This window comes from Acanthopagrus latus, chromosome 2, assembly GCF_904848185.1.
Source record: "Acanthopagrus latus isolate v.2019 chromosome 2, fAcaLat1.1, whole genome shotgun sequence".
NCBI classification, from domain to species: domain Eukaryota; kingdom Metazoa; phylum Chordata; class Actinopteri; order Spariformes; family Sparidae; genus Acanthopagrus; species Acanthopagrus latus.
In genome coordinates, this window is record NC_051040.1 from 11,676,486 (window position 1) to 11,695,977 (window position 19,492).

Sequence of the window (19,492 nt, forward strand, 5' to 3'; positions counted from 1 at the left end):
TCTGCACTTCACACTTATGTGCAACACCAGTGTTCAGTGTCTGACTTGGGTCTTTGCTGCTGCTTTCTCTGCCCTGGTCTGACCTTGTACATGAATGGAAGGGCAGGGTGGTGTATTCTTTCTGTCTTAGAATTTCCATGAATACACGTGGAAGGCATGAAGGGTACCAGACCAGATCCACACCACCAAATATAACTTACTTCATATTCAGATAAATGTTCTGTGACAAAAGTGGTCATGACTGATGAACTATTAAATGTTAATTTTCAGCCTATGGCACTGAAGAACCACATTTTGTTATGCTAACATAGCTTTATAACTTTAAATGATAGCATAATGTTATGCTAGCAGGCAGCAGGTATAGTTAGCATGCATGCTAAAGTATTAGCATGATATCATGCACACAACATCTCAAGGCACAGTTTTATATTTGCCAGGTGGAAGTACAATTGCAAAAGTATATTTGAGTTGAATGTATATATATATATATATATATATATATATATATATATATATATATATATATATATATATATATATATATGCTATGCTTATATATATAATGCTATTTCTAGTATTACTATGTTGTTTGAAAGAAACCATAGAAGATGCTCAGTAATTACAATATGTAGCACATGATAAATTATGCATATATGGTTGCCTATATACACAATCTGTTACAACAGGGAATCACTTGCTTGCATCCATGTTTTATCACATTTACTCAGAATTTATTTTTAAAAGTTACAGCAGGAATACTTTCAAATATTATTTGAAATGAAGCCTTTTAATTCACATGCGTTGCAATATATGTGTATATTATTTTTGTATGATCACAACATAACCCTATGCATACTATGACAGGTGGAGCTGTTGCTAGTTGCTACATTTTGCTGCAGATGGGTTTACATCAGAAAGGACAGTGTGTCTCAGTGTACCTTGTCTGCTGTATGAAAAAGATGAGGGAATCAACCTGGGAATCAGAAAAAAAAATAGCAGGACTTAAATGTGGGAATTAACATGAAAAGACAGGTAGTTATTGATAATTGTAAATCTTGTTTTATTCATATGAAAGAAAACAAATATTAATACTGTGCATTGTAAGTTTAATTATCCACTCCTGTTGGAAAATCTCATTTTTAATGAAAGCAATCTTAAAAGATTTTTCAAAATGAAATGTTTTATTGTTGCACTGCATACACAGACGCAAGGAAAAGCTAAGCAACATTTATGTTTAAATGAATAATATTCAAATACACTAGTTTTACACTGAAATATAAAAAGACATAGTGTAATTTCCTCTAAACTGATAGCTACCATCAATTTAATCAGACCCGGTTTTCCCCATGAGATGTTTTCTTGTGTTCAGTTCAGGTTTGAATACAATAATAAAGCACTTTGGTGCAAATATACAGAAAAGTAGCCCATAACTGGAGGCTAAAATAGCAAATATCTCCACAGCTACAGTGAACTTCCCAGGAGAGCTGACATATGCTGGGATAAAGGTGATCCAGACTGCACAGAATATCAGCATGCTGAAGGTGATAAATTTAGCTTCATTGAAGTTATCAGGTAACTTTCTGGCCAAGAAAGCAAGTACAAAACATAAGAAGGCGAGGAGTCCTATGTATCCTAGCACAGCCCAGAACCCGACAGGTGATCCAAGAGCACACTCTAGAATAATCTTTTCTTTATAGAGTTTCATGTTTTTGAAGGGAAAGGGAGGGTTAATTGTCAGCCAGAGTATGCAAATTAAAACCTGTATTAGAGTAAAACCCAGAACACTGAGTCTCTGCTGTGCAGGCCCAAACCATTTCATCACATTACTGCCTGGGAGTGTAGCTCTAAAGGCCATTAACACCACTAACGTTTTACCAAGAACACAAGAGATACAGAGGACAAAGGTGATGCCAAATGCTGTGTGTCGCAGCATGCAGGACCCGTCAGAGGGCGGACCTATGAAAGTCAAAGAACATAGGAAACACAGAGTCAAGGAGAAGAGCAGCAGGAAGCTCAGCTCAGAGTTGTTGGCCTTCACCAAGGGAGTGTCCTTATTGATCAAGAAAAGAATGGCCACAATTAAAGTAAACAGTACACCAAACAATGTGAAAAATACAAGTATTATACCCATAACCTCAGTGAAGTAGAGGAACTCGACATTTTTCAGTATACATGCATCTCTGTTTTGATTGGACCAATACTCTTCAGGACACTTTTTGCAGTCATTAGAATCTGTAACAGAAATATTTTCAATATTATTGTAATTTAATAAATTACATCCTAAAAACATGAATACGGGGCAGCACTATAGCTAATTTTACCATGATACACAGAGTGTGGAAAGCAAACAGAGTATCCAAATTGTCATATCTCAGGTCTGGTGTACATATACCTGTGATGTTGCTGATTTCTCCATCTGCACATGGTATACAGTCATAGCAGCAGACTGGCTTTCCTTTCTGAAGGACTTTATAAGTTCCCGGATGACAGCTCTTACTGCACACCGACACGGGCAACTTCAAATCAAAGAAAAAGAAAGATATTAAATGTAATTAAATAATCATTGCGGATGAAATATGGTTGAACTACATTGCAACCAGCATTTTACATTGAGGTTAATTGTCAATTCAGATATTTGCCTCTGTTTTTCCTCCATTCCAAATTATATCTTCATTCTTGAGGACAAAGTTCTGTCCAGGAGGCAGAGAGGCATCATAGTAGCCAACAGGTTTAAACTGGACAGAGCCGTCTGATCCACGCTGCCAGTTCACCACCTCATACTGAGCCACAACTGCTCCAGTGCTGTCAAACCAAACCTGGTCCCCAGTTTTAATTGTAAAATTCACCTGCTTCAAAGACTCCACCATCTAAATAGCATTCATTTATCAAATAGTTAGTCAAATATTTAGCTAATGTCAAAACAGTAACTTACAGAAAAGGGAAATACACATTTTAGAAGCCAGTTCCTTTTTACCTGCCAGGGAGAAACCTTTACATTCTTGTCACAGCCCTGACTTTTAGAGCACTTTAGGATGCTGTGCAGAGAATGGGCCACAGCATAGATGGCTTTGTAGATGTTGATGGGATATCTCAGCTCTGCCACATCATCATCATAATCTTTAAACTCAATTAGATCCTGTTTATCTCTACAATGCGTTTTTTCAGATGTGGTATTGCTTTCCGTCTCCTTGCAATCAAAAACTGTCTCCCAGAAATCTCTGATTATGAAGTCATCCAAACCACTGATAGTGGTCTTTGGCACAGCAAAACCCAGTGAGCCTCCCAGCACACTGAAGCTGGTGGGAGTCACCAGGCTGTTAGCAGTGATCCAGGCCTCCACACCAATAAACTGCAGGCCTGTGATGTTGTGTAGACTCAACTGATGTAGAAGCTCGTCCATCTCTACGTGGGCCATGAAACCAACAATGACCCGGGCAGTGCTCTTTCTGATCACGTCTACCACTTTCATTACTTTTTCTGGTTCTGCCCTGTGAAATTTCTCTGTATACTCCACACACACTCCTTCCTCCTGCGCTGCAGCAAGGAAGATGGCCATGCCATTGTTGCCATAGTCACTGTCGCTGTTGACGGCCCCGACCCAAGTCCAGCCATAGACCTTGACCATGTGGGCGAGTACCCTACCTTGGTAGAGATCACTCGCAATTGTTCGAAAAAAAGAAGGATACTCCTTTCTGTTGCTCAAACACTCACAAGTAGCTGAATGACTTATCTGACAAATACACAAGGAGAGAGACAGGATGAGGACAGCTTGCATATGATACGCACATTGATGCACATAAACAGTCTTCCTACCACTGGTATTTTGAATGGTCCAGTAGTGCGTGACAGCACAATGGTTGAAGTAGATTCAGATTCTCCAATGATAGCATGAACAGCTGATTGACCAGAGCAGCTTTTTCCTGAACTCAGCTCATCACTGTTCATCAGAGCCATGGCTGCACGCATTGAGGATAATGTTGAGGCACAGTTGTCATAAATACGGTATCCAATAGAAACATTGGGAAGAAGAAATTCACTTCTGTTAATTTCCTCAATTGCGAAAATCATGGTCTGGGCAAATCGAAACTCTCTGAGGTTGACCCTGAGAAAAATACAACTATGTATTTACTGTTACAGAACTCAAGAGAATGTATATTTAAACAGTGCTGAAAATCACCTGGAACATTTGAGACGTGTTGGTTTCTCTGTAAATGAAAGCGGAGGCTGCGTGATTTTACTGTGGATGGAAAAGGCTCCTCCAATCATGACATCTCCCTCTTTAGACAGCATAGGAAACTCTGGACTCCCTCGTATCTGACAGAAAGGGACTTCATCCTCCGCTGTTCCAAATGCAGAAAAGAATAGCATGAAAACCAGACTTGTTATTACATGTGACATTTTCTTCTACCAATTGCTGATTGGACAGAGCCACCCAGTCTGGTTGGGTCACAGTGGTTTTAAGTGTGTAATTTTATTATCTTAGGTGAGGTCAGAGCTCACTCACCTCACACTATCCAATCAGAGATAAGTAGGACAGGATATTTGTGTCCTCTCATGGAAGTAATTCATGGAATTATTGGGCCATGCCACATGCAGTTGTTTAGCAGATTTAGTTATTTGTTCACTGCTTATGACAAGATATCAAATATGATGCTTTACATACAACACTAAATAATAGTTTCACAGTAGAACTGTCCAGCATATTTTAGGACATAAGTACATGTCAGGGCTAATTCTGACTATTTAGTATTTTCACTTCTGTAAAGTAGTTGAAGTAAAATTGTAAATACAGTATATATATATATATATATATATATATATATATATATATATATATATATATATATATATATATATATATATATATATATATAATGGTGGTATACCAATCTTCACTCAGCTTTCTGTCTTCAGCTACTTCAAGAAGATAAAATTCTATACAGAATATATAGAATTCTATATAGAAAGTTATATTCTTGAAATAGCTGAAGTTACTCAAAGTAACATGAAAAAATAGTAAAAGTGAAGGTTAACAAAAAGCACAAACCATTTCAGAAAGCTGAGTGAAGACAGAGTGGTATTACCACTACTAGGATACCACTACATATCAAGTGTAATGGACATAAAAAACAAACAAAAAAAAAAACACCGAAAGTAATCAAACAACTGAAAATGGCTGGCAAAGAAGGCCATTATGGAGGTGAAACTGAATAAAAAGCAGGCTGAGTTCCAGTCACATTACTTCCCAAACATGATTGGAGATTCAGACAATTTGGGATATAAGGAAGCTCAACAAGTTCTAGCGACCCATACAACAGCGCTGCCATCACCTTGGGTGGAAGAGCAAGAACCTTTGAGTTCTATGTCCTTCCATGGTGTATTATGCCTGTTCACAAGGTGCACAAATGCAATCCTGGGACAATTGTGTCTGGAAAGTCCTTCCATCAGTAAGTACTAGGATTACTACTGGCTACTGCTGCAGTAATGTGTCCAGGATCATCCAGTCTACTGCTTTCCTAGGCAGGTGTTTGGACACAGGAGCAGGAATTCTGGAGGAAAGGCTACCCTTGGAGATTGCTTGGCCCAGCTCTGTTTTGGGGACAAGGGTACCTCCAGAGATTGTGTCTTTGTCTCTTGGGATTGAGGGCAACCTCACATTGTGCTCCTTGCTCGTTTGAACATACAAGCGGCGCAACACTGTCATAATCCTCAGACTTGCACAAGGGCCAATGTCATGTTGCAGTGTGGTGCAAACTGACATCTCCCTGGTAGGCTGGGGTGCCACACACAAGGGCAGAGGCATCAGAAGCCAGTTCCATGGACCTTATCATGAAACATCTATCTTCTTGAATTGCAAGCTATCTATCCAGCTCTTCTGAACTCCCTGTCAGAGAAAACACCACGTGTTCCCGAGTCCCACGGATCCCTGGAGTTGTTCAAGTTGACTAAAAATGGGAAGAACAATCGGTCTGCTCCTGAAACTTGCAGTCCACCTGACTTGGTCTGATCAAAATCCCACTCCAGTCAGCCTACTGAGTTGTACCCTTTCCACCCTGCTCAAGACAGTGAAACAGGGTTGAGTGGGCAGTCACTGTTTTAAACAGTTAAGGCCTAAAAGGTGTTTTTTCATTGTACACAGGGCCACAGCATGTACACAGGCCACAGCAAACCAGCTCGATGTCTGTTACAAACCTGCCTTGAGTAATCAGTCTCCAAGGTTAGGCTCTCTCATAGGGTTGTAAATGCAATTCAAGAGGTGTTTAAGAATGTAGGCTGGCTGAACCCAGCAGGGGTCTGTGTACATTCCAAGACCTCACTGCCTCATGGGCCTTTTGTATGTGGTATACAGCAACCTGTTCACTGAAGCTGTACAGCAATCAATGATGCAGGACTGCCCTGTTTATGAATGTTTGTAGTTTGTTTATAAGGGTTTGAGTCACTCTTTTCTTTCAAAGCTTGCCTTGAAAACTAGAGGTCACATGTATAATCCAGGTTCATTGAGTGGAGGGTCTAAATGTCACGCTAAAAGCAACTCTGAAACATATTCCAATCAAGGTGAGAGGCCATGTGCATGCAGTGCTTACATGGCCATGCGTTTCTAGTTATTGCATGTCCACCACAGGGGTCATAAAGAGTATCCAGGATAGTCGCACCTGTGAGGGTGGAGAGAACATGTTATAATGATAGAAGCTTTAAATTTAAAAAAAATGAATAAATTAAAGTAATTTATGCTTGAGAATAAGCATTATGTAATAACACACACACACACACACACACACACACACACACACATATATATATATATATATATATATATATATATATATATATATATATATATATATATATATATATATATATATATATATATATATATATATATATATATATATATATATTCATTAAAATGATTTTGGCACATTAACATCATTTTGTATTATTTTATTCTATATGTTTTATCATTTTCAGGGAATGTTGTATTTGGATAAGGGAGCTGATGTCACACTTTTAACGACTTATTCAAATAAACAATTCAACACACCTGCTTTAGCGAGGCATTCGACCATATGATATTTAATTTGGTGTTATTGTTATTTTTCAGCCACAGGGAGTGTTATTGTCGGCTGGCACTTCCAAGGCCCTCTTTGATTAAAAATTAATTGTTATTTGCATGTTTTTTTTAGATGACCTTGACCTGCACCTCAGGCTCTTCCTGTTCACAAACACGCTAACAAACTAACAGACTCCCTCTAGAGTTCACAGTGTCTCCAGCCTGCCCCCACACCTGAGCTCAAACTGGAAGCATCCTTTCAAGGCTGTTGCATCATAATCCCATTAGGACCTCTCCTGGAGAACTTGAGGCCTTTGTCAAGACATGTCATGCCCAGTAGCCCAAACTTTTTAATTCTTTCACTTTTTATTTTATCACAATGTTGCCTTTTGGAGTCAACTTCTATAATAAAGACAGAAAAAAGATATAACATTAGCATGTCTATATTTTTCAATATGTGGGAGGGGGATTCAATTTTGACGTGATGTGCTGAATGGTAGACAGCATACATGCATGTCAAGTTGAATAAAATAACACATTCATTTGTTATTGTTACATTTGATAACAAATTCAAAATGTTTGGTATGAATCAATATACAAGGTTTTGCTCTTAAAACGAAATTATCAAAATAGGCGACCAATCCAGGATATGTTTCCTGGATCAATAAAATACAACATCTGCCCTGAAAGAAAAAAACTTTCTTTGTCACCTCTCTTTGCACACCTGACTGACCAGGCAGCTAATATTGTCCAGGAACTCATGTCATGAGCTTTCGGAGGACATATCCATTCCACCCATTCTTTTTTGCACAGTTCCCATATCCTTGTGTCTTAACACAAAAGGAAAAAAAAAAGATCTAAAAATATTGGAATTGAAGTTGATAAGACCTGCAGGATAATCAAATACTAAAATTCTTTGTATGAGTCTAGTTGATAGAGTTGCTATGCATTCACAATCTATGTATATTAATACCCAGATTGTACACACTGAAGAAGTTATTCTAAGTGAATGCAATTATCAAAGCTACAATATATTACATGTCCAGCAGGTGGCAATAAAGAACAAATGAAGTTTAGGATGCTAACATGCAAACTGTTGCTGTAGGCTAAACACCAGCATGTTTTGATTCAGTAGTTGTTTGCATGGATGTACTAAGTGCATCATAAGAATGCTAGGATACTTAAATTCAAGTCACAGCTGAGACATACAGTATTTGAGTGTAATGAAGTGTTCTTGAGGCATTCTAAAATACAGATTAGGCTGATGAAACATCCAGACAGATAGAGGTGTCCCTGACTTGCTTGAGCTGAAAAAAAAAAAAAAAGTTTTCTCCCAATTTCCACCAACATTTGTTTTTTTTTTCCTTTGTAGTGAGACTCGATCTTTACTGCCTGAATTCTAGCCATGTGATCTCTTAATCGAACCCTGAAAATATGCTTTCTTAATATCAAACATCCTATTCGTCTTTTGCTTTCTTGTGACTTGTAACCAGTTCAATCCCCAGACTACTCATGCATCCAAGGCCTTTAACTCCCAGCCTGCTTCAGCTGAGCCATTCACTTGTCCATTAGATCACGTTTGTATTGGCCAGGTTCAAGGTATCTGGAACTAGTTAAGGCCGAACAGGGCATTGCTGAAAAAGAAAACCTACCTCATAATGACACTTCCCTAAGTATATAGTAAGAAATAAATAAGTAATATCATAAGGATCAGATCTTTCTTACTGGGGTGTGAAAGAAAGATTCATGTATGTGAGAGAGGTTGATGTCAAGTTCCGGTTTGCTTCTTGTGAAAAAGCCCTTTCACGCTCATGCCTTCATTAAATATGTGCATATTACACTAGACATCAAGTGGAGGTTCTAATGACAAAATAGGTAACCATGGATAATGTTCAGCCTGTTTTATTATTAAGTAAAACAAAACAAATAATAATATTCTGCACATTTAGATCGATTACTACTAAGTAATTGCATTAACAGCTCATTTCCTTTTCTGTCCTTATACAGATCTCATTTTTCCCATCATATGTTTCTTTGTATTAAATTCAGGTTTGAGTACAATAATGTAGCATTTTGGTGCAAATATACAGAAAAGTAGCCCATAACTGGAGGCCAAAATGGCAAATATCTCCACAGCTACAGTGAACTTCCCAGGAGAGCTGACATATGCTGGGATAAAGGTGATCCAGACTGCACAGAATATCAGCATGCTGAAGGTGATAAATTTAGCTTCATTGAAGTTATCAGGTAACTTTCTGGCCAAGAAAGCAAGTACAAAACATAAGAAGGCGAGGAGTCCTATGTATCCTAGCACAGCCCAGAACCCGACAGGTGATCCAAGAGCACACTCTAGAATAATCTTTTCTTTATAGAGTTTCATGTTTTTGAAGGGAAAGGGAGGGTTAATTGTCAGCCAAAGTATGCAAATTAAAACCTGTATTAGAGTAAAACCCAGAACACTGAGTCTCTGCTGTGCAGGCCCAAACCATTTCATCACATTACTGCCTGGGAGTGTAGCTCTAAAGGCCATTAACACCACTAACGTTTTACCGAGAACACAAGAGATACAGAGGACAAAGGTAATGCCGAATGCTGTGTGTCGCAGCATGCAGGACCACTCAGAGGGCGGACCTATGAAAGTCAGAGAACACAGGAAACACAGAGTCAAAGAGAAGAGCAGCAGGAAGCTCAGCTCAGAGTTGTTGGCCTTCACCAAGGGAGTGTCCTTATTGATCAAGAAAAGAATGGCCACAATTAAAGTAAACAGTACACCAAACAATGTGAAAAATACAAGTATTATACCCATAACCTCAGTGAAGTAGAGGAACTCGACATTTTTCAGTATACATGCATCTCTGTTTTGATTGGACCAATACTCTTCAGGACACTTTTTGCAGTCATTAGAATCTGTAACAGAAATATTTTCAATATTATTGTAATTTAATAAATTACAACCAAAAAATGTAAATAAGAGACTGCACTAATTTTACCATGATACACAGAGAGTGGAAAACAAACAGGGTATCCAAATTGTCATATCTCAGGTCTGGTGTACATATACCTGTGATGTTGCTGATTTCTCCATCTGCACATGGTATACAGTCATAGCAGCAGACTGGCTTTCCTTTCTGAAGGACTTTATAAGTTCCTGGACGACAGCTCTTACTGCACACCGACACGGGCAACTTCAAATCAAAGAAAAATGTGTTAAATTTTATTAAAAGATTGTTCAAGATGAAATATGTTCATAGTGCATGGTTATAGCTTTGCTGTCATATTTGCCTCTTTCTTTCTTCCAGGCCACATTATGACTTCATTCTTGAGGACAAAGTTCTGTCCAGGAGGCAGAGAGGCATCATAGTAGCCAACAGGTTTAAACTGGACAGAGCCGTCTGATCCACGCTGCCAGTTCACCACCTCATACCGGGCCACAGCTGCTCCAGTGCTGTCAAACCAAACCTGGTCCCCAGTTTTAATTGTAAAATTCACCTGCTTCAAAGTCTCCACCATCTAAAAGGCATTAAGATTATATGACATAATATTCATTTATAAAAATAAAAAAAAAAATAAAAAGAGAGAGAGAGAAAATTTAAAACAGTTTAAAAGGTTTTTTCTTGCCTGCCAGGGAGAAACCTTTACATTCTTGTCACAGCCCTGACTTCTGGAGCACTTTAGGATGCTGTGCAGAGAATGGGCCACAGCATAGATGGCTTTGTAGATATTACTGGAGTATCTCAGCTCTGCCACATCATCATCATAATCTTTAAATTCAATTAGATCCTGATTTTCTTTGCAAGTTGCTCTTTCAGTGACTGTGCTCTCATTTTTCTCCTTGCACCCAAACTCTGTCTCCCAGAAACTTTTGATTAAAAAGTCATCCAAACCACTGACATTGGCTTTTTGCACAGCAAAACCCAGTGAGCCTCCCAGCACACTGAAGCTGGTGGGAGTCACCAGGCTGTCAGCAGTGATCCAGGCCTCCACACCAATAAACTGCAGGCCTGTGATGTTGTGTAGACTCAACTGCGTTAAAAGGTTGTTCATCTCTACATGGGCCAGGAAACCAACAATGACCCGGGCAGTGCTCTTTCTGATCACGTCTACCACTTTCATTACTTTCTCTGGTTCTGCCCTGTGAAATTTCTCTGTATACTCCACACACACTCCTTCCTCCTGCGCTGCAGCAAGGAAGATGGCCATGCCATTGTTGCCATAGTCACTGTCGCTGTTGACGGCCCCGACCCAAGTCCAGCCAAAGTGCTTGACTAGCTGGGCGAGGGCCCGGCTTTGGTAGAGATCGCTGGCAATAGTTCGAAAAAAAGAAGGATACTCCTTTCTGTTGCTCAAACACTCACAAGTAGCTGAATGACTTATCTGACAAAAAAAACACACAGAGGGAGACAGAATGAGGGCAGCTTGCATATGATACGCACATTGATGCACATAAACAGTCTTCCTACCACTGGTATTTTGAATGGTCCAGTAGTGCGTGACAGCACAATAGTTGAAGAGGATTCAGACTCTCCAATGATAGCATGAACAGCTGATTGACCAGAGCAGCTTTTTCCTGAACTCAACTCATCACTGTTCATCAGAGCCATGGCTGCACGCATTGAGGATAATGTTGAGCCACAGTTGTCATAAATACGATATCCAATAGAAACATTGGGAAGAAGAAATTCACTTCTGTTTATTTCCTCAACTGCGAAGATCATGGTCTGGGCAAATCGAAACTCTCTGAGGTTGACGCTGAGACAAGAACAGGAAAATAAAAACTTGTATTTGGTGTAGCAAAACTCATGAGAATATACATTTACACAGTGCTGAAAATTACCTGGAACATTTAAGACGTGTTGGTTTCTCTGTAAATGAAAGCGGAGGCTGCGTGATTTTACTGTGGATGGAAAAGGCTCCTCCAATCATGACATCTCCCTCTTTAGACAGCACAGGAAACTCTGGACTCCCTCGTATCTGACAGAAAGGGACTTCATCCTCCGCTGTTCCAAATGCCAGCAGCAGCTCCATGATAACCAGACCTGCTGTCACTTGTGACATTTTCCACTCCGGATTGTTGATGGCTCAGAGCCACCCAGTCAGGTCTGGATCAAAGCGGTCTTAAATTTGACATTTTATAATCTAAGGTGACGGCAGAGCATACTCACCTCCTACTATCCAATCAGAGATAAGTAAGACAGGACAGTTGTGTCTTGTCGTGGAATTAATTTATTTCTTCATTGCACTGTGGTAGATGTAGTTAATTTGCATATTAAGTTTGTTGTACACAACATCTGAGATGTTATCCTCTGATGCATTGCTCATTGAATTGTCCAAAAATATACAAAATAGGAAAAATAATACCTCCATAGTAAACAATTGCGCTATTTAAACACATGTCAATGTATCAACAACAGTGTTTGGCAGGTTACTTTCAAAATGCAGTATCACATATTATGAGTTAACTTAATTTATAGTAATACATTACGCTACAATATTACTGTCTGTGTAGAGTAATGTATAATTTGTCACACCAGTTTTTAGTTACTTTCAACAAAATGCCTATGTAACCTACGGTATAAAGAACAGTTAAATCGGCCTTGGACACATGGATAAGCAGGCAGACAAAGGATCACAGTTTGATATATTATGAGATAGAAATACATATTTTGAATTGTAGGCTTAGTCATATGAAACTCAATGAACCTATACACCCTTAATCACATGACAAAACAAAAATCTCTTTTTCTATTACTTTTTATTCTAATCCACAGAACGAGGAAAGCATGGACATGGATGTGAGTCAAGGATGTTTATTAAAGTGCGCTCAGGTTTCATCATGAGGCCTTATGAAATATGCGGCTCATTTCAGTCACACGATCACTGAGCAAAGGATTTATAGGCTCAGCTATATTAAACACACACATAACCTGGATTAATATGGCCATGCATGGTTTAGAAAAATAAGAAAAAAACAATAAGTGCTGCTCTTAAGAAACAGTTAAAACCAGCAGGCCCTGCTGTTGATGCCTCAGTATGTGAGGACAAGAAACTTTCCCAAAATTGGGCAAGAAACTGATCTCAAACTTCATATTTGACCTCTCCTTCCTTAACTTGTATGTATGTGTGTGTGTGTGTATATATATACACATTATATTTTTTTATTTTATTTTGCTGTATGCCACGGTTCCTAAGGTGTGTATGTGCATAAGGTTATGCGCACACATATTGATTATGACATTTTCTGAAATAGTTTTGCTGAAAACAGATATAACTAAGTGACAGAGTAATAGTATTAGTTTTGAACTCATGCAGTTCACAATGTTCTTACTACAGTTCACATTTTTTATAATGTTATTTATCAAATATCAAGACAGTTCATTTGATGGCAGTTTTGAATGAGTTTGCATATGTCTTCTGTGTTTTGAGGCAAATTGTGAGTCATTCTTGTCATTTATATATGTGTTGTATTCAGTATGAATGTATATGTACCCCCTCCACAAAATGTATAGTCCTCTGGTTAGGAGTAGACTGATATGAAAACATCGACATGTAGATTTTAGTTTTAAAACTGTGCAGAACATTAAAAAGAGGCAACAAAGAGAGTCAAAGGAGATCTGAGACATTTAATGTTCATATATATTTAATCTTATCTGCAGATGTTTCTTTCATTGTCATTTTCTTCTTTTTTTCAAATATACTGTGTCAGCATGCCATAAATATTTTGTTTTAAAAACAGGCTTTTTAAAAGTGAAAAAATATGTATTTCTTTGTTTACACGATGATTATCCTCAATTAAATGATTCTGACACACTCACATTGCATTTTGTCTTACATCATCCTTAAATCGTTGTAATTAATTTGTACTTAGATAAGAGAATTAAAGTTACACTTTTGACAGCTGATCAAATTAAACGGATCAAACACGCTTGATTTAGCAAAGCATTAGACCATGTGATATTTAATTTGGTGTTATTGTTATTTTCCAGTCAAAAAGATGTTTATCAGTTAGCAGATATGCCTCTTAATCCCTCTTTAATTAAACTAAAATTGTTGTTTGTGTGTTTGTAGAGATGAACTTGCCCTACACCTCCGGCTATTCCCGTTCGCAAACACTCAACAAACTGCCCCCTTGAGTTCACAGAGTCTCCTGCCAGCCTTCACACCTCTCCTCAGCTTACTCTGGAAATCTCCCTCCAAGTTGCATCATGATCCCATCGGGGTGTCTGCTGCAGAGCCTGAGGCCTTCATCAAGACGGTGCCCCTCAAAACTTTTATGTGAACTTGATTTTGACCTTTTAACTCAACAAACTTAAAGATAGATAGATAGATAGATAGATAGATAGATAGATAGATAGATAGATAGATAGATAGATAGATAGATAGATAGATAGATAGATAGATAGATACTGGCATTTCATTTTAATCTTACCCTTTTGACCCTAACTTTACAAACCATGATGTGGACTTTATGGTCAAATATGGGCAATGTATTGAGACTGATATCTAGATTTACTTTAAACCCAACCCTAACCCTGATCCTAAATCTTCAGCTGGACCATGATGTTGACTGTTAAACTCAACAGACTTCAAAAGAGAAAGAAGAAAAGGAATGAAAGGTCAGAAATATACATGCTGTCACTGACACTGATACAGTATGTAGATCTACCCCGACCGTAAACCTGAAAATGCATTTTGACCATGATCTTGACTTTAACTCAATAAACTTTAACACGGAATGAATGAATGGTATGAATGGGTAAAATGTATATGACCATGACATTGACACTGACATCTAAATCTACCCTTACCCCATCTCTTACCCGAACCCTAACCCTGCCCTATCCCCAACCCTAGAGCTTCCCATTGACCATGATGTTGACTTTTTAACTAAAGCGCGGGAAGATCAGTGTTTGGCCATCACCCAGGAAGTTTTCTTATTGATCAAGAGAAGAGTGGCCTAGGGTAAAGCGATGTGAACAGACCTCTGCTGAATGTATGATGCTGTACTATGCAATCTGTTCCTAACATCATACAAAATGGTTTTCAGAATTATGCTGAATATCATATACGTCAAACAACACTATAGTCACCAAAGCCACTTTTAAGGCAATGAATTCACATTTCAATAATGTCACTTTTGACCATTTGACCACAGAATAGACCCATTTACATGTTTGGTGTAGATCAGAAAAAGGGACGGATCCAGGAATGTTTTTCTCTGTTTTGTCTAAAACACTGCAAGATTGACTTTTTTGTTATTCGTATTTTTTTAGGGAATAATACAAACAGTCTTTGGGTGGCTGATATATATTAGTGAGTACAATTTGACGCAGAACAAAATAAAAATCTGGATGTAGCAGATTTAAAAAATGTTTTATTTTATATTAGATTAGACTTAATTGAATTAACGGGGATGGTTGGTCATACTCATTGTTTTAAATGACCTTGCACATTTATGTTGTTTTTTCTATAATTTTACCTTACGTGTCATAAGAGAATTAAAGTCACACTTTTCACAAGTGACAAGTTTACATTGCATTTTGTCTTACATCATGCTTACATCATTGTAATGAACTTGTACTTGGATAAGAGAATTAAAGTCATACTTTTGACAACTGATCAAAATAAACAATACAACATTGCTGATTTACCAGTGAATTGGACCATGGGATATTTAATTTGGTGTTATTGTTATTTTTCAGCCAAAGGGATGTTTATAAGACAGCAGATATGCCTCCTAAGCCCTCTTTAATTAAAAAGAAAAAGCAGTTTTTTTGTCTGCAGGGATGACCCTGACTAAGACCTCGGGGTCTTCCCACTAACAGCCATAACACACTTACAAACTAACTAACTCCCCTTAGAGTTCGCAGTGCCTCCAGCCTGCTTCCACATCTCTCTTTTCAGTTGGAAACTTCCCTTCATTGCTGTTGCATCATAATCCCCCCAGGATTTCTCCTGGAGAACTTGAGCTCTTTGTCAAGACTATGCCCTGGAGCCCAATATCTGACACTTCTATGTGACTATGATGTTGACTTTTGAACTCACCAAACTTTAATGATGAAAGAAAGGCATGATCTGAACGTTTCTGTTTTGTTTTTCTTTGTTTTGTTTTTTTTAATGTGGGGAGGGCAATGAGCCTTTAAGCTGTGCAAAGTAAAAGACTGTCATTTCATTGCCCTTAATAGGATCCCTTTGCCCCATCCTTTCTTTATTTTGACTATAATCATAACATATTTGGCATTTTGGTATGTATATTGGCCCATAACTGGGTGCTAAAATATCAAATATCTCCACAGCCACAGTACATGTGGATGGTTATAATACAAAGCAATGTGGATAAAATGATTGAGTATAATATTTTTTTCTTAGCACAATGACCATCCTTATTGTGATAAATGATTTTGACAAATGTGTCTATTATTTTGTTATACATCCTCTTTGGTGAATTCCTTTTTTGGATAAGAGAATTACAGATGCACTTTTGACATCTAATCAAAATAAACAATTCAACACACCTAATTTGGCAAGGCATCAGACCATGTGCTATTTAATTTAGTGTTATTGTTATTTTTCATCCAACGTGTTGTTTGATAATCAGCTGGTGTGCCTCTTAGGCCCACTTTAATTAAAAATAAGTTGCTGTTTGTGTTTGTAGACGTGCCTGTTGAAACAGTTTCCACCTCCTTACAGGGTATGTCTTTGGGGGGCTGATTTAGTAGGAACACATGTGGTGAAGTGCAAGATGCCTCAGGCCTGACAATGACATACACCTCAAGCACTTCCCACTCACAACAATAATACATTCTAATGAACAAACAGACTCTCAGTAGAGTTCATGGCATCTCCAGCCTGCCCTCACACCTTTCCGCTCAGTTTGCACTGGAAACTTCACTTCATGTTGCATCATGATGCCCTCAGGGTCCCTACTGGAGAACTTGATGGATTTGTCAAGACTCCTCTCAGGAGCCAAAGTGATATTGCCTTTTTGAACTTTCAAACAACTTCACTAATGAAACAAATAAAGACATAGTTTTGAGTTTCAATGATTTGTTTTAAAATGTGGGAAGGGGGAACAAATCTAAATGTGACGGGCTGAATGGTAGACAGAGACAATTGAATGTTAAATTACATTTTGTTCCATTTGGAAGCACAATGTGCAAAAAAGACAGAAAGTACAAATACATACTTACAAATGAAAAGCACCATTTATCATGTTTATCCGCATAATCAAATCATAATCAAAAAGGAAGAAAAGGACTTCCACCCTGGAATTGGTCTTTGTATTGCTCCCTACATTGAGTCCTGTTTTCTATGTAATAGTGTGTAAGCACAGTAATGATGGTCTATCTATTTAAATAGCATGTGTTTAGCTATACATTACACCATTCGAAGTATGACCATTTAACATCTCATTCCAGTACCAGCACAACTGGGAGGCCACCATCCAAAGATTTTGAAACTTAATGGCAGGATTTTATCCCATTCAGTCACTAGAGCATTAGTCAGATTGAGCACTGATGTTGGGCAATGTGGCCAAGCTCACAGTCATCCGAAGTTGCCTGATGGGGTTGAGGTCAGGGCTCTGTGCAGTTTCCATACCAACTGCTCATTCTAATGGACCTGGCTGTTGAAAGAGGGAAGGGCCTTCACTAAACTGTTGCCATTAAGTTTGAATACATTATTGTCTAAAATTGTGATTCCCAACCAGGGGTAATGGTGCATGTTGTCACAATGTAATAGAGGTAGTTGAGGTACAAGAAATAAACTAGAGACCATCTTGCAATAGGATCTCGGGCTTTGACGCCTGCAATTTGTTCATGTTCGAACCCGATAACTCAGTAGTCATTTCAACTTTTGTAAATTGGTACTCAGTACTCACGGGTTGTATCACCAACTGACTTAACTTTATTTTGATCTCACTACACATATGTGTGGTTTCATGACAGCATGTTGAAAGTTGTACTTCTGCAGTACTTCCTGTTATACAGTAGGTGTCTCCAGGACCACACATTGCTCTGATGACATATACACACATAGAGTCATGTGGTGAAAATATGACCAGCCAACATGGCCATAATCATATTCAGGTTCTAAACTATTTTCCTGTTATGGTGGGGAATCAACCGCACAATTTGTAATCAAGATTTTTAGATTAAAATAGCATCAGGCTGGTTCTCAGTGGATTTAGTATCACAATAGCCATGAACTCACAGGTTACATCAGGTCGACTGCACATCAGTCAGTTGATAAACCTATACCACCACTTGCTGAACTTGAAAGCACATGCTTAGTAGTTAACAAGTGAAAAGAATAGTCAAAATATACAGTACGGGTAAAAGTAATGGATATACGACCATGAGTTCTGAATGTCTGTCCTATTGTTTCCCAAGGTTTAAAGGTTAGAGTCTGAAAGTTTCTAACAGCCCTTGTGGTTGTTGTGTGACTCCAAACTTGACCAGAATCAATAGAAAAAAGAACAAAATGTAATTGCTAAAATTGTGAACACATTTCCAGCCCCTCAGTATAAACATATGGTCACACAATCACACCCTTGTCTTTGTTTTGTAATCTGTGCTTTGTCATACCATGGGCAATGTTGCCATCTCCTGGCAATGTTGTGCACTTGCTGAACCACTGATATAATGACACATGATGAGGAGGAGGTTTCTGCTGTGATGTTAAGTACAATAGGAATAAGATAAAGCAATAAAACCAATTAGTCCAATACAATGAATGAATATACATGTAAAATATGAAACAGAAGTATAAAGGTGGAAATGGAACAATGTTGGGTGAACCATAAAGAGCCATGCTATGATAAGATAATCAAAAATATAATGCTCCATTCTGAACCAGTTGGGCCAAGAAAATAAACTCATCATGATGCATCATGGGAACAAAGTGCTACTAAAGATTTATTACTGAGATTTCTGCAGCAAAATTCAATGTTAGAATGCTATAAATGTAAACTGAGCCCTATAAGCAGCTGCTTATGTTAAAAGCCTTACAGTTAAAAAAAACTTCAGAGATCCGAAAGTCAGTAAGGTCATGGCGGTTAGACGTCGGTCAAAATCTATATTTTATATAAGTATCTTATCATCTTACATCTTACAATCCTTGATCTTGACAATAACCCCATGGTTAAGATAGTTCATTAGGCATGATATATTGTTAATGGCTGCACTTCTTAAAAATTATTAAAACTGTATCTTTTCCTCAAGAAAATGCTCAAATAAAGGTTGCTGTATACCAGAGGGGAGCTTCTGCACAATGTACAACCTTTCAACTGAATTAAAATTGTTCAGAAATCTGGCATTGCTTTAGGATTGAAAGGATGACCTTCAGAAATACAGAGAAACATCATTTGATGTGAAATACCATTAGAGACTCCCAGAGGGACTGGAATCTTCAACAGCACACAAGTGCTTTGTTTGCCAAAGGCCA

The 19,492-nt window shown here is 38.1% G+C and overlaps 2 protein-coding genes across 2 annotated transcripts; both read right to left on the bottom strand.

The window, feature by feature from the left end:
• Nucleotides 1–1,324: 1,324 nt before the first annotated feature.
• On the bottom strand, nucleotides 1,325–4,398 carry LOC119008640 (extracellular calcium-sensing receptor-like). The gene is made up of 6 exons (XM_037079181.1): nucleotides 4,178–4,398; nucleotides 3,814–4,102; nucleotides 2,975–3,730; nucleotides 2,640–2,867; nucleotides 2,393–2,516; nucleotides 1,325–2,232 (listed from the first exon to the last, which is right to left on the bottom strand). Exons 1-6 carry the CDS (start codon nucleotides 4,396–4,398, stop codon nucleotides 1,325–1,327), a joined length of 2,526 nt encoding a protein of 841 aa, XP_036935076.1.
• Nucleotides 4,399–9,050: 4,652 nt separating this feature from the next.
• Nucleotides 9,051–12,025, bottom strand: LOC119007002 (extracellular calcium-sensing receptor-like). Its single transcript, XM_037076244.1, has 6 exons — nucleotides 11,886–12,025; nucleotides 11,512–11,800; nucleotides 10,670–11,425; nucleotides 10,334–10,561; nucleotides 10,113–10,236; nucleotides 9,051–9,958 (listed from the first exon to the last, which is right to left on the bottom strand). The coding sequence occupies exons 1-6, from the start codon at nucleotides 11,972–11,974 to the stop codon at nucleotides 9,051–9,053; spliced, it is 2,394 nt and encodes a 797-aa protein (XP_036932139.1). The 5' UTR covers nucleotides 11,975–12,025.
• Between the last annotated feature and the right edge of the window lie 7,467 nt (nucleotides 12,026–19,492).

What these genes read in the sequence shown, in the direction of transcription:
- LOC119008640 (XM_037079181.1), bottom strand. Translation starts at nt 4,398, where the DNA reads ATGTCACATGTAATAACAAGTCTGGTTTTCATGCTATTCTTTTCTGCA. An exon ending in ACACGTCTCAAATGTTCCAG is followed by an intron (nt 4,103 to 4,177) that starts GTGATTTTCAGC and finishes TATTTTTCTCAG; the next exon opens with GGTCAACCTCAGAGAGTTTC. An exon ending in GACCATTCAAAATACCAGTG is followed by an intron (nt 3,731 to 3,813) that starts GTAGGAAGACTG and finishes TGTATTTGTCAG; the next exon opens with ATAAGTCATTCAGCTACTTG.
- LOC119007002 (XM_037076244.1), bottom strand. Translation starts at nt 11,974, where the DNA reads ATGATTGGAGGAGCCTTTTCCATCCACAGTAAAATCACGCAGCCTCCG. An exon ending in GACCATTCAAAATACCAGTG is followed by an intron (nt 11,426 to 11,511) that starts GTAGGAAGACTG and finishes TTTTTTTGTCAG; the next exon opens with ATAAGTCATTCAGCTACTTG. An exon ending in GGCCTGGAAGAAAGAAAGAG is followed by an intron (nt 10,237 to 10,333) that starts GCAAATATGACA and finishes TTTGATTTGAAG; the next exon opens with TTGCCCGTGTCGGTGTGCAG.